Raw genomic sequence first — 15589 nt, 5'->3', positions numbered from 1 at the left:
CAAGAATTAGACCTAGCAGATACAAGTGCTTCCAAGTATTCGTCTGACAAAGTTGATATGCTCATTGGATCAGATTTCTATTGGGATATTGTCACTGGAGACATTAAACGTGGAAATGAAGGGCCAACTGCTGTGAGTAGCAAGTTTGGATGGCTTCTATCTGGACCAGTCAATGCAGGAAACAAAGAAGTGAATTATGCATTGTCTAATTTGGTAATAGAAGGAGTTGGTTCACTCAGTGAACAGTGTAGTGACCAAGATTTGAGTAATGACTTGCACCGTTTCTGGGAGACCGAGTCAATCGGTATAGCTGAAGAAACCCAGACGGCTTCCATGAGTTCTTTGTTTGTTGATTTGAAATATGATTGGATCCTGGGCAGATACCAGGTCACTCTTCCTTGGAAAACAGATTTCAGACCTCAAGGCAATGGTTATGAAATATCCATGGCTAGACTCAATCAGTTAAGAAGCAAGTTACAAAGGGATAAATCTCTATTTCAACAGTATGACGCAACTTTCAAGATGCAGGTACAGGATGGTATTATAGAGCATATCCCTAGCAAAACATACCAAGATGGCTGTTATTTTTTACCTCACCATGCTGTCATAAAGACTGACAGAGAGACCACCAAATTGAGAATTGTCTTTGATGCATCAGCCAAAGCCAACAAAACATCACTTTCATTAAATGACTGCTTAGAGAAAGGACCAAATGGGATACCGCACATATTTAATTTACTCTTGAACTTTCGAAGTCACCCAATTGGTCTTACTGCTGACATAGAAAAGGCATTCCATCAAATTGTCATAGACCCAAAGGATCGTGATGCTCTGAGATTTTTGTGGATTGATGACATTTTGAAGCCAAGGCCCGAGGTAATACAATACCGATTTTGTCGACTAGTATTTGGTTTAACACCTAGTCCAGCAATTTTGACAGAAACAATCCAATACCACTTGACCCGTTTTCTGCTTAAGGAACCAGAGATGGCAGAATTACTGTCACAGTCTTTTTATGTAGATGATCTCATCTGTGGTGTGCAAAATGAAGAACAAGGAATCCATACATATGAGAAGGCCAGACAACTCATGGCAAGTGGAGGATTCAACCTCCGCAAGTGGAGAACCAATTCAGAGTCCTTACAGCAAAAAATTGATTCCACAGATAATACCACAATTCCAAGTGAAGTTGAAGGTGTTAAGATACTTGGTCTTACCTGGGATACAAAAACAGATGATTTACACTTCAGTTTTAAAGATGTCATGATGTTTGCCAAGTCATTACCACCTACTAAGCGGTCAGTCTTGAAGACATCCTCTAAATTGTTTGATCCGCTAGGACTCTTTAGTCCAATTATCATTGCAGCCAAGATTCTGTTCCAGATTTTGTGTAAGGACAAGGTGGATTGGGACCAAACGTTAACTGAACTATCATTAACTAAGTGGGAGCAGTTTACAAATGACCTAGACGTGATGTCACAGATAAACGTCCCAAGATATTATCACATCAGAGAGCTGACGCCTGCCACATTGGAAATTCATGGATTTAGTGATGCCTCAGAAAAGGCCTATGCAGCAGTCGTTTATTTGAGTCTGCTTATAATGATGGAACGGTGAGTACATGTGTAATGGCATCAAAAACCCGTGTTGCACCTATAAAAGGGCAAACCATACCTAGGCTAGAATTGTTGGGAGCTACCATACTTTCTCGTTTGGTCAATACTATCTTGAAGTCTCTGCCTATAAGGCCACAAGTATACTGTTGGACAGACTCAATGACAGTGTTGTGCTGGATCAAAAACCACCGCCATTGGAAGCAGTACGTACAGATTCGAGTAGCAGAGATACGCCAGTTTACGGGAGAGAACTGGAGATTTTGCCCAGGATTGAAGAATCCAGCAGACATACCATCCAGATCGTGTACAGCTAGTGAGCTGATATCCAATGAGCTATGGTGGAATGGTCCAAATTTTTTGAAACAAGATCCTGACAAGTGGCCTGATCACCCCACACAATATGAATGTACAGCGGCTAGTGCAGAATTAGTGAAGAACTCACCAGTCATAGTACACTCGATGGTATCAGTTGCAGAAGACAGAGATGCAGTTTTAAATCTTGAAGCCATATTTGACCTGAAAAGGTACAATTCTAAGCTTAAACTGTTAAGAGTGACGGGAACTGTGTTGAAATTTGCCAACTTGTTGAAATCTAAAAACGGAACAGAAGTATCAAAAGATTTGAATGGTGAGGAATTGAGAGAGGCTGAGAACCTATGGATCAGATCAATACAGAAGAACTCCTTCCCAGAAGAGCACAAACAATTACAGAAGGGTAAGACAGTTACCTACAAGAGGCAATTCCAATTGTTTTTAAGTGATCAGAAATTTATCCGTTGTAAAGGACACTTAGGTAATGCAAACCTATCAGAAACTATGAAGTACCCAGTATTGTTACCAACAAAACACTACTTTACTGAGCTGTTAATTAGAGAGAGTCACAAATTAGTGCATCACAATGGTGTTTCAGAGACATTGGCTTCCTTACGTGAACATTACTGGATTTTCAGAGGCCGTGAAGCTGTAAAGAAGATTATAAGACGATGTAATGTATGCAGACGTTATGAAGGTAGACCATACTCCGGACCACAGATACCTGATCTTCCAACTGAGCGAGTAAGTGAAGACCCACCCTTCAACAATATAGGGGTAGATTTTGCTGGACCTTTGTATGTTCGGAGTGGTGCAGGGACACAGAGTAGTAAGGCATACATTTGTTTATTTACGTGTGCCTCCACTCGAGCATTGCATTTAGAGGTTACTGATGGCATGACATCTACCACTTTCTTGTTAGCTTTCAGACGTTTTTGTAGCAGGAGAGGAGTACCATCACTTGTTATGTCAGATAATGCAAAAACGTTTAAGCATTGTGCTAAGGAAGTGATGAAGGTGGTACGATCAGAAGAAGTCCATCAACACCTGACAAACAAACAGATCCGATGGATGTTTATTGCAGAGAAGGCCCCCTGGTGGGGGGGATTTTGGGAGAGAATGGTTAGAAGTGTGAAACGTTGCTTGAGGAAGGTCGTGGGAAAATCCACTTTAAGGTTTGATGAGTTGGTGACAACTGTTACAGAAATAGAGGCAATACTGAACAATAGACCCTTGACCTACGTGCAGGATGATGAGGAAGGTGTGTCCTATGCTCTAACCCCAGCTAGTTTAGTCTATGGACGAAGGTTAGCTACTACACCCAGTGGATGTCAATTTGAGGTTTCAAGTACTAACAAAACACTGACTAAACGAGCGAAACACCAATTTCGTGTGCTGAACAGTTTTACTCGACAATGGCAGAAAGATTATCTGTTAAGCTTACAAGAACGAAGAGCAATCAAGACACCTAATGACAATGCTAGGAGGATACAAGTTGGAGATATTGTGATACTAAAAGAAGACGGAACAGCCAAATGTTTGTGGAAATTAGCTAAGGTGACTGAAACACTAGAAGGACGAGATGGAAAGGTTAGATCAGCAAAGATTCAGGTACTAAGCAAGGAGAAAGTCATCAATCTAAGGCGTCCAATACAGCATTTGATACCGTTAGAAGCAGATGTTTGACTGGTTGTGATTATCTTTTATGTTCGTGTAACTTTTTGATTTCGCGGGGTAATCAAACCCCCCCCGGGAATGTTATAGACAATTAGGCCATTATTTTGCTGTTGTAGCTAATTAGCATTATTACGCATGCGCCCCTTTTTTTCTTGACACATTAATTAGAATAACATGGCGGTCAACACGCGTTTCGTTTCTTCGTTACATCTCTCTACAGGGTGATTTGTTTGTAGCTGAATTCTGTACAAGTGATTTGTTTGCAGCTGAGCTCTTTACAGAATGGTTTCTTTGCAACTGAACTCTCTACAGGGTGATTTGTTTGTAGCTGAAATCCCTAGAAGGTAACTTCTTCTAGCTGATCTTTCTACAGGGCGATTTGTTTGTAGCTGAGTTCTCTACATGGTGGTTTCTTTATAGCTGAACTCTCTACAAGGTGACTTCTTCTAGCTGATCTCTCTACAGGGTGATTTGTTTGTAGCTGAACTCTCTACAGGTGATTTGTTTGTAGCTGAACTCTCTACAAGGCGATACTTCTAGGTGATCTCTCTACAGGATTCCTTGTTTCTAACTGAACTCTCAACAGGGTGATCTGTTCATAGCTGAACTTTCTACTGGGTGATTTGTTTGCAGCTGAACTCTCTAAATGGTGGTTTCTTTGTAGCTGAACTCTCTACAACGTGACTTCTTCTAGCTGAACTCTCTACAAGGTGACTTGTTTCTAGCTGATCTCTCTACAGGGTGACTTGTTTCTAGCTGAACTCTCTACAGGTGATTTGTTTGTAGCTGAACTCTCTACAAGGTAACTTCTTCTAGCTGATCTTTTTACACTGCATATTTGTTTGTAGCTGAGTTCTCTACAGGGTGATTTGTTTGCAGCTGAACTCTCTACATGGGAGTTTCATTGTAGCTGAACTCTCTACAGGGTGACTTGTTTCTAGCTGAACTCTCTATAGGTGATTTGTTTGCAGCTGAACTCTCTACATGGTGGTTTCTTTGTAGCTGAACTCTCTACAAGGTAACTTCTTCTAGCCGATCTTTCTACAGGATGATTGAGTTTTTTGCAGCTGAACTCTTTACATGGTGGTTGCTTTGTAGCTGAACTCTCTAAAAGGTGACTTCTTCTAGCTGAACTCTCTACAGGATGATTTGTTTGCAGCTGAACTCTCTACGTGGTAGTTTCTTTGTAGCTGAACTCTCTACAATGTGACTTCTTCTAGCTGAACTCTCTACAGGGTGACTTGTTTTTAGCTGATCTCTCTACAGGGTGACTTGTTTCTAGCTGAACTCTCTACAGGTGATTTGTTTGCAGCTGAACTCTCTACATGGTGGTTTCTTTGTAGCTGAACTCTCTACAAGGTAACTTCTTCTAGCTGATCTTTCTACAGGGTGATTTGTTTGTAGCTGAATTCTCTACAGGGTGATTTATTTGCAGCTTAACTCTCTACAAGGTGACTTCTTCTAGCTGAACTCTCAACAGAATGATTGATTTTTTTGCAGCTGAACTCTCTACATGGTGGTTTCTTTGTAACTGAACTCTCTACAGGGTGATTTGTTTGTAGCTGAACTTTCTACAGGGTGATTTGTTTGTAGCTGAACTTTCTACAGGGTGATTTGTTTGTAGCTGAACTCTCTACAGGGTGATCTGTTCATAGCTGAACTCCCTATAAGGTAACTTCTTCTAGCTGATCTTTCTACAGGGCGATTTGTTTGTAGCTGAGTTCTCTACAGGGTGATCTGTTTGCAGCTGAACTCTACATGGTAGTTTCTTTGTTAGTAGCTCTACAATGTGACTTCTTCTAGCTGAACTCTCTACAAGGTGACTTGTTTCTAGCTGATCTCTCTACAGGGTGACTTGTTTCTAGCTGAACTCTCTACAGGTGATTTGTTTGCAGCTGAACTCTCTACATGGTTTATTTCTTTGTAACTGAACTCCCTGCAAGGTGACTTCTTCTAGCCGATCTCTCTACAGGGAGATTTGTTTGTAGCTTAACTCTCTACAGGTGATTTGTTTGCAGCTGAACTCTCTACATGATGGTTTCTTTGTAGCTGAACTCTCTACAAGGTAATTTCTTCTTACTGATCTCTCTACAGGCCGATTTGTTTGTAGCTGAACTCTCTACGTGATGGTTTCTTTGTAGCTGAACTCTCTACAAGGTGATTTCTTCTATAGCTGATCTTTCTACAGGGTGATTTGTTTGTAGTTGAACTCTCTACATGATAGTTTCTTTATAGCTGAACTCTCTACAAGGTGATTTCTTCTATAGCTGATCTTTCTACAGGGTGATTTGTTTGTACCTGAACTATCTACATGATGGTTTCTTTGTAGCTGAACTCTCTACAAGGTAACTTCTTCTAGCTGATCTCTCTACAGGACAATTTGTTTGTACCTGAACTCTCACATGATTGCTTCTTTGAAGCTGAACTCTCTACAAGGTGATTTCTTCTAGCTGATCTTTCTACAGGGTGATTTGTTTGTAGCAGAACTCTCTACAAGGAAACTTATTCTAGCTGATCTCTCTACAGGGAGATTTGTTTGTAGCTGAACTCTCTATACATGATTTGTTTGCGGCTGAATTCTCTACATGATGGTTTCTTTGTAGCTGAACTCTCTACAAGGTAACTTCTTCTAGCTGATCTCTTTACAGGGTGAATTGTTTGTAGCTGAACGATCTACAAGGTAACTTCTTCTAACTGATCTCTCTACAGGGTGATTTGTCTGTAGCTGAACTCTCTACAAGGAAACCTCTTTTAACTGAGCTCTGTACAGGGTGAATTGTTTGTAGCTGAACTATCTACAAGGTAACTTCTTCTAGCTGATCTCTCTACAGGATGATTTGTTTGTAGCTGAACTATCTACAAGGTAACTTCTTCTAGCTGATCTCTCTACAGGGTGATTTGTTTGTAGCTGAGCTCTTTACAGAATGATTTCTTTGTAGCTGAACTCTCTACAAGGTAACTTCTTCTAGCTGATGTATCTACAGGGTCACTAGTTTGTAGCTGAATTCTCTACATGGTGGTTTCTTTGTAACTGAACTATCTATAAGGTGACATCTTCTAGCTGATCTTTCAACAGGGTGATTTGTTTGTAACTGAACTCTCTACAAGAAAACTTCTTCTAACTGATGTCTGAACAGGGTGAATTGTTTGTAGCTGAACTCTCTACAGGGTGATTTGTTTGTAACTGATCTCTATACAGGTTACTTATTTCTAACTGATCTCTTGAATTCTGTTCAGCGTGACTGCTCTATTAGGATGACTGCTCTATTAGAGTATCTCGATCTCGCACTTGCTACACTAAGTTGGATTTCGTGTTATAACTCCGTGGCTTTAAGTCTGATTTTTCTACACCATTGAAGAGCCTTTCTAAGATGATAACTCCATCTGTACAGCGATTTTCAAAGCATTACCCCAAGTGGTTTATCTGGTAGGCGTGGCAAGCATAATAATAATAATAATAATAAAATTAGCTAATCTCGATTGCATAATTGTTGCACACTGTTGATTTTTTTGCTGTATCTTCCTGGTTTTTAGCTCGATTTCTTTCAAACCACAAAAGGTTTGAGGTTCGATAGTAAACCTATTCACCCACCGATTTTCAGCTTCTTCCCATACGCGGTTTACCCTGTAGGCGTGACAACATATTGGTGTTATTTTTCGTGCATAATCGCTCATAACTCTTTGCCTGTTTATGGTATTCCAGCCAAAGTTGGTACAGAGATGCGCCTTTATACCCCCCTTCTGTGTGCCAAATTTCAAGGCAATCGGATAACGCGTTCGCGTTTTATAGCAGTTTTTGTAAGTGTGCGAAAAGAGGAAGAAAAATAAGAAGAAGAAGAAGAAGGAAAAAAAAACGAAGAAACTAAGCCAATTTTTGAAGTCGCATATCTCAGGAATGCCTGAAGCGATTTCGCTCAAATTTGGAATGTGGAGTACTGAAGTTGGAGGGAATGTACACAGCAAAATTTGTCTTGTTTCATCAAGGCAGCACAGAGCTACGGAGGTGCGAAAATTGCGTTTTCTTTCTTCCTGTCAATATACTCACGGGGTTGCGTGCCGGCTTCTTGGGCCGCACGACACACTACCGTGTGTCTTGATCTTGAGTCAGTCTGCAAAGATGTGCGCTTGCCCAAACAGGGCGTGGTCATCGTGACTTTAATTGATTATTAGAGTTAGCCTTCCAACTTGAAGGTGTGTGGTCACTGACTAGCTATTCCGTCACCTAGCGTAAAAGGGGTGTGTCATCGTGGTTTCAATCGATAGATCGATAATGCGTAGAACAAAGAATGGGCGTGATTATTATTATTTGATCTTGTGACCTATCGTGAAGATACAGGTAGCTATCTAGTACCAGTACCTTCATACAGTAGCATAGTTTAAGCGCTTTAAATAATCTTGTGGAATCTATTATGCTGCTTAAAGAAAGTGTTGTTATGGAAAATTAATGCCTCAATATGGTTTCGTTGTATGAAGAAAAAGACAAGCAGCCCGATTGAAGATGAAAGAAGAGACAAGGCACAGAGGACCTGCACTCGTCGGAACCCCAAAAGGCACATCCCACTGGTGAGTTTGTTATTGTGGCGTAAAATGGTGGCCGTGCACTGCTTCGTTTGACCTCTAGCCTTGCGACTGTGATCAGTGAGTGATCAGTGAGTGAGGCAGTGAGGCTAAAATTCGAGTTTTTTGGTGATTTGTTTAGAAATTTTATATCTGGCCACCTGTAAGTATTTTGTTGTATTTAATGCTGTTTTATGTATTATATGGACTAGTACTATTCCGTAAAGGTGATTTTGGTTGTGTAAAATGTCTCTAAGATGATTTTAAAGGCAGAATTTTGGGCGGCGTGTGAAAGTTTCACTGCAATCCCTACTTAAATGGTACTACCGTACCATTTGATATCCAGCTCCTCGAAGATTGGGAGCGGTTTAGGTATGTGGCTTAGATGGTAAGAACACTTGGTATCAACAGCAAGCATTGAGCATGGTGTGGCTGATGGTGGATCAATGCGTGTAGTGTGTGCAAATTTTGACATGGCAGAGCCAGAATACAACCTGTGCAACCTAAGCCATTGTGACAGATTGATGGACAGCTGTGTTGTGGGTGGACACTGAAGAGATGGCATGAGCACTTTCGGTCTGTGTTGAATGTCTCCGGTGTTTTCAATGAGATTACAATAGACTCAATTCCTCTACTGCCCTGAAGAGGTTGTATGGAGAACTCACCCATCTCAGAGAAGATTATTCCATGTATAAATTCTGGAAGAGCTGTTGGTAAGAATGATTTACTGCCTGAGTTGCTGAAGTGTTGTGATGTTGATTTATTGGAGTATATGCATGATCTGTAAGGGAAGAGGTAAAGGTACTGAAAGAGTGATGTGAGGTATCAGTACCTAAGAAAGGATAGTGTGGTTACTGGAGAGGGATTAGCTTATTGGATACCATGGGAAAGTTATTTGGCAAGGTTCCTGAGAGACACTTCAAGAGATGGCTGAGAAACTACTGTCTGATTCTCAGTGTGGTTTTTGTAGCGACAGAGGATGTATAAATTTAACATTGAAAATCACAGTAAACTTTTCATGTTGTTTGTTAACTGGAAGAAAGCGTATGATTAGAGCTGAGTAGTATTGAAAAATAACAAATGGTATACCTTCTGTAAAAAAAATGTCACAGTATTACACGTAATTGGTAACCGCTATTTACCTCCATAACCCATGGTAGCTCAGCAAAGCCTTAGGTACAAATTACCATTGTTTACATAGTTTGGTCGGGTAGTTAGAAAAGGCAGGTATGGATGGACATGGACTCGGAAATTTTCAAAATGAACTTTTACATTTATACAACAGTTATGTATTGTTGTTCTGTACAGTAGTCTTCGTTTCCAGACACAGACATAGCCTTCAAGTAGTGCTTAATTCATGAACGCATGTACTGAGGAGAGGCTAAGACAGAGTACCATAAACCACAGATAATACACATACCCAGACCCTAGAGGGTGTGGGTATTATCTATGCATACACCATTTGTGACCAAATTTTTGAAAATCATTGATCTACGCACGCACCAGTGAAGTTCACTTTTCACCATGAATGGATAGTCACTCCAATACCTACACATTTACACCACAGCCATGTCTCTGGTTTGATCAGGCTGCTTTTCACAAGTGGATGGAATAGAGACATCTATAATAGATTTGCTATCCGTCATGTGTGTGTGTGTGCGTGCGTGCGTGCGTGCGTGCGTGCGTGCGTGCGTGCGTGCGTGCGTGCGTGCGTGCGTGCATGTTTGCATTGGCTTGGTCACAACAAAGAATGAATGATGCTAGGATCCCTAAGAGGCTTCTGCACATGTTTGGGTGATGGCCACAGACTTGGCCTATATACATGGAGCCAAACTCCATTAAAGAGACAAGATCAGAAAAGGTTCAGTATTGCTGAGGCTGATTGGCACTGCCTTTCCCAAGATAGAAATGTGTGGAAAGAGTGTGCTAGGAAGAAATGAAGAGGGTGCAGAACACTGCGCTTTGTTTTCTACATTAACCAAGAACACTTATGTGAAGCAGATTGTTGACTAACAAGAACTTGTACTAATTAGTTGTATTCAGTACTTAATTTGTCTACACTATGCTTGATAAGGATTTCTACCACTAGTGACAGACGTTATGCTGTGAGGTGCACACCTGAATTTTTCACCTCTGAAAACACTAGATATTCAGTTATTCCTTTAGAAATGGCTTCATACAAACATGGCTGTATGCCAAGTACATGCAGTACAGAACAATTATACATTACAATATCTAGTAGGAACCACAAAGGAGTAAGTGTGTCCCACGAAATAACATCACCCAAGAAACACCCTCAATTTTCCCTGATGATGAGGCAGTATTGGTTAGGTAAAACTAAGCTCAAACAAGCTTTCAGATCGACCCAAAATGCTTTCAACAAGTTGTTACGGAATTTTTTTTTTAAATTATTTAACGGAATTTTCTACTGACTGAGTAACTGACTGACTGATTCCTTCAGACAAGTGTAACTCAATAACGGGTAAGGCTATGGGCTTGATTTTACACTGTTCGACGTCGCTTCAACCTGACAGGTGCCTTTTGGCATACTGCAGTACGTACAATGCATTCTTCATGGACTTACCAGTGTCCTCCTTTGTGTCCCATTCATCTTTGCTGACAGTGGAAAGTGTCGATTTGGCAGTAGCACGTGATGGCTTCCCTTCGTAACGGAAATCATCTGTATTTTTCATAGTGGTTATTTTGATTGTGTGGAGGCACAGCTTTTCGAACAGTTCTTGATTCGTTATGCTGTGTAACGGATTGAACATAGCCAACATCGAAGCATAATGGATACTTCACATTTCAGATGATAATTGATATAACTGGGGTGCATGGCACCATTTTTTTTCCTTTCGGTATCCGTGGATTGCAGAGGTGCTTTTTGATCAGTCCTTGATTCGAAATGCTGTGTAATGGGTTGAATGTAGCTGACAACAAAGTGTAATGGATACTTCACTTTTTAGATGATAATTGATATAGCTAGGGAGTGCAGCACCATTTCAGATGTGGTATATGCATGGGTTCACCAGTCATAATAATTACAAAAACATTACAAAAAAAGTTAACAAACAAGTACACAGGAATTTTCAACTAGAGTAGGGGCCATAGCACATTGATAAAAAGTACTGAAACAAGCTGGAGTAGTGCACGATATTAAATCACAATAAGACAATAAGAAGTGTTATATCCCTATTGTGCATCATTCCATTATGGTATCTTGGATGGAGCACAGTAGGGATATAACACTTGTTATTGTTTTACTGTGATTCACTACTCCAGCTTGTTTCAGTACTTTTTATCAACGTGCTGTGATCCCTACTCTAGTTGAAAATTCCATGTGTACTTGTTACAAATAACTGTAAGACAGTCCTACATCATTTTGTTTATGTATACTGAGAAACAGTGGCGTAGCCAGATCTTTGCCGTGTCTGGGCACTGAGTGGGCAAGCCATTCAACCATGCAATACACATACACATGCCCATCTTCATATGGACATCAATGCAGCATTTTTAAAATGTGTATGCGTCACTACATGTACTTTATCTACACTACCTTCTACTCTAAGCAAACGCTAGGCCAGACTAAGCTTAGTGTTGTATCACGTGATGACTATGCCTGCCAGTGCCACTAAGTTGTCAGCCTAGAAACAAAAAAGAAAACAATTGCTGACTGACCAAATACTTCATACCATTTGAACTATCACTAAATGGTATCTATGCTGCTAGATGCATGGGTGCTAATTCCTCAACTCTCTCTATGCTACCTCGCCTCTATTCTCTGATCCGAGTTTTGACCACACCGATAGTTACACAAGTTGATCCAAATGCTAACTGTCCATCCCACAATACTGGAAGAGTTAATACTAATCCTTTCCCTTCACTCCTTGTTACAATGCTGCATGGGTTTTTGTAATCACAAGTTCTCGTTTCTATTCATTGCCTCCTATTATTTGTACATAATTGAGTTACTTGTGAGGATAATCCGTTGAATAACCCCATCTCTGTTGGAAAGAAATATGTTGGAACGGTTCGTATTGTGTAAGTTGTGCTATCTATTCTTGTGCAATATGGAGTGGTTAGCTAACTTTAATCCATTTAATTGCTCTGGGTGGCTGATGGTGGGGCAAAGTAGTCTGATGCCAGGGCAATGCCTTAATTGGCTTGCCCAGGTTTGGCTATGCCAATGCTAGAAAAGGTTCTCTTTTAACCAGGCAGCCAATCTTAAATTATTTTTTTTGCTATCAGAGAATCTATTCACTTTTTTATTTGAGAAATGCTACTGAATGAAGGTATGCTAATATGGCTAGTTTTATATACCATGGACATCATGCCACATTTAAAAAAAAAATTTGACTGTCTTCTCTATCATAACCCATCAGAAATTATTGAAAGCACTGCCTGGTATCAGCTTGAAAAAGCGCTCATCTTAACTCTACTTACAAGAAGAGTTTTAGTTATGTAGCAAACCCACAGCAGTGCACGAACTATCTGGTTATCCCAGAAACGGAGCCTCTGTGCGTGCATGTGTGCATTTCAGCATAGGTGTATAGTGCTAAAAAGCACACACTACTAGTATGAGCATGTTGAATTGTATTCAGTGTGTACTTAATTAGATCGAGTTATCTGCCATATGTGACCATCTCAGCAAAAACCAGAAAAATGAAATATTTATTAATTATGCATGCTACAAAAATACGCAAGTTTATTATTATGTGTCTCTATGTGTTATGCTGTCTGTTTCCACTAGGTAGCTTTATCTAGTACTAGCAGGGGCATTATTATTATACCTATAGCATTATGCATTATAATTAATATACTTTTTGCATAAAATAGCAATTTGCTGAGTTTTGATTCATTAAACTGAGAGTCTCCACAGCTGGGGGCTGTGCCCCCAGCCCCCTGCTTCTAGTAACCCAATACTGCTGTTGGAACCCCACTTCAAAAAATCCTGGCTACACCCCTGAAGCACCTGTAATTTATTTTCAGTCCATTCCTTGGACACTAGAGGTAATGCTGAGAAAAAAAATCGGCAGTTGTGTGAATTAGACGGGTTTTTGCTGAGACGGTCACATATGGTTGTGAATTTGGTTAATGTTACTCTGTTGTGGGCTACTTGACACACTATACTTTGTATCTTGACACATCCTAATATTAAAAGTCTATAATACTGTAACCATGTAGTGTGCACAGCTTTTAGCACTATTATAAGCTATTTATGTACACACTAATCATTAAAAATGGTTGGCATTATCATCATTGCAACCATTACTTGGCTGTAACCTTTGATTTCACAACCTTTTCACCAAGTATAATGGCCAGCAAACGTACATGTACATATGTATAATATTTGATATTGTGGTGTGCATTAGCAATTATGCAATATTTTGTACATAATATATAGAGAAATTATAATCTTCCTTGAAAGTTGCTTTTATGTATGTAGGTTTATTGTCAACTCAGTCTGCAAAAAATATATGTTCACAAGCTGTTACTTTGCCACCAACATCTATACCAGCTGCTTTAACATTTTCTCCTGAAGAAGACATTGACTATGCTTTCTCGAAGCTCTCTTCAGGTATTAAAACAATGATTGAAAATTCTGGTTGTAAGTTCAACATTCTGCAAGATGCATGTTTGGAAAAGGCTTTATCACCAAAAGCTTGTATATCTGGTGAAATTGTACCTAAAATTGAACAAGTAAACTCATTTCAAGCTCTTTGTACCACTTTGACAATAGCCCAACATTGGAACTTCTTAGATACCAGAATGATGGAAGCAATGGTAACTGCTTCTATGATACCTACAGCACATGAAACATTACAAAATTTCAAGAAAACTTTCTATGGTATGAAGTTGAGTGAAGTAGTGCCGTTCATCCCTGTGATACCTTTGAAACCCAGCCATATTTCTATTACAGAGCAGATTGATGTAGATCCTAGACAATACACAATTGCTGAGCTTCACAAACATCGCTTCTATTTAGAAACTGAATTAGGTAGTGGTACACTAACATGTTACAAGATTATGGTGGGATCATTGTTCATTGTGTGGCAGGTTCATGTTGATCATGCTTATAATGCTTATTTGACATTGAGCAAAAAGAGATCTTGCCCCCTGCTTGGATGTGTATTTACAATTCCTGCACTGGAAAAATGGGCAAAGCTGCCTGTTATATTGCGTGGACAAGAAGTAGGACAAGTAGGACCTATAGAGCAACCACTGAAAGATCGTGCAAGGGAAGACCCTTTTCTTTTACCTGAAGGACTTGAATGGACTTGGCTGAATTCTAAAGATGTAGCTGAGACATTTGAATGTAAAAAAGCTAACAAATGGTACATTCATCACCCTCAATATGATCACACTCATGCTGTGGGGATTTCAAGCAAATATGTAAAATGCACATTTGGCAGTAGTGTGCCTCATTCCATTAGCATAAGAGGTTGTGATTTCTCAGCTTCATGTGTAGAACTTTATCCTGAATTATATCCAGAAATTAATGATCAAATGTCCCTGATAACAAGTGAATTACTGAAAGAAATGCTAGGTAAAACAAAAAAGAGTGGAATATCTCAACTGCTAGTTGGTACAATGGTCCCTTTCATACTTAAACCAGTAGTTATATTTACTTGCTGGGTTTATCCTTTCAGTAATTTTTGGTATACAATTCCATATGATACACCCAAAACAAATGGCTTGAGAAGGATAAGTCCTGAAGACATTCCTGAAGCATTGAACCTTGTTAACTGTTATGGTTCAAAGTTTGAGATTAGTCAAGTCTTCAAATCTGAAGAAGAATTTTCACACTATTTCTTGTGTTTGTCAGTACCAGGCTGTGTAGTTACCTATGTAGTTGAAGACCCTACTACTCACAACATAACTGACATGTTTACGTTTCAATTAAGAGATGATAATAATGAAAAAGATGCAATTGTCACTGCAATAGTAGTTACTAAGTCTCCACCTAGACAATTTGTCACTGATTTATTGGTGTGTGCAAAACTAGAGAAAGTTAGCAAAATTTACACCACTCAGTATGGACTGGCAAAAAGCACATTCGAAAACTTGTTTATAGAAGGTGTCTGGAATCAATACTTACACTTCTATAACTATGCATATCCTGAAATTGCTGAAAGTAAATGTTGTTTATTTTCACTGTAAAAAAAATTGTATTTTATGATAACTGTGCTTGTACATATAGTTTTTATTTTCCATGCAAAAACTGAAAATTAAACAGAACAATTATCATAGACCTAAGCATTGTATAAGAGTTTTTAGAGTACATTTGACAATATGTATGTGCACACCTGTTTTAAATCTCATGATTTGCTGTATGTATGCTTGATATTATTATGCATGCAAATCTGCACAAACTACACCCATGTCTTGGTTAAAGCATTCATCAATTTTGCTAGAAAATTGGTATT

The 15589-nt window shown here is 39.4% G+C and overlaps 1 protein-coding gene across 3 annotated transcripts in view; it reads left to right on the top strand.

Moving 5' to 3' along the window:
- Positions 1-15589, top strand: part of LOC136258568 (uncharacterized) — a 36613-nt gene extending 21024 nt beyond the window's left edge. For 2 of the 3 annotated variants that reach the window (XM_066051892.1, XM_066051894.1), the window contains one exon: positions 13609-15589. In XM_066051892.1, coding sequence (XP_065907964.1) covers positions 13609-15323 — 1715 coding nt within the window. In that variant the 3' untranslated portion in view covers positions 15324-15589. Of the gene's footprint in view, positions 1-8751; positions 8876-13608 lie in introns of those variants that run through there. The other variant, XM_066051893.1, reaches the window with a different exon arrangement.

The sequence above is a fragment of the Dysidea avara genome, chromosome 6 (assembly GCF_963678975.1).
Source record: "Dysidea avara chromosome 6, odDysAvar1.4, whole genome shotgun sequence".
NCBI lineage: Eukaryota > Metazoa > Porifera > Demospongiae > Dictyoceratida > Dysideidae > Dysidea > Dysidea avara.
This window is presented reverse-complemented; position numbering and strand designations above follow the sequence as displayed.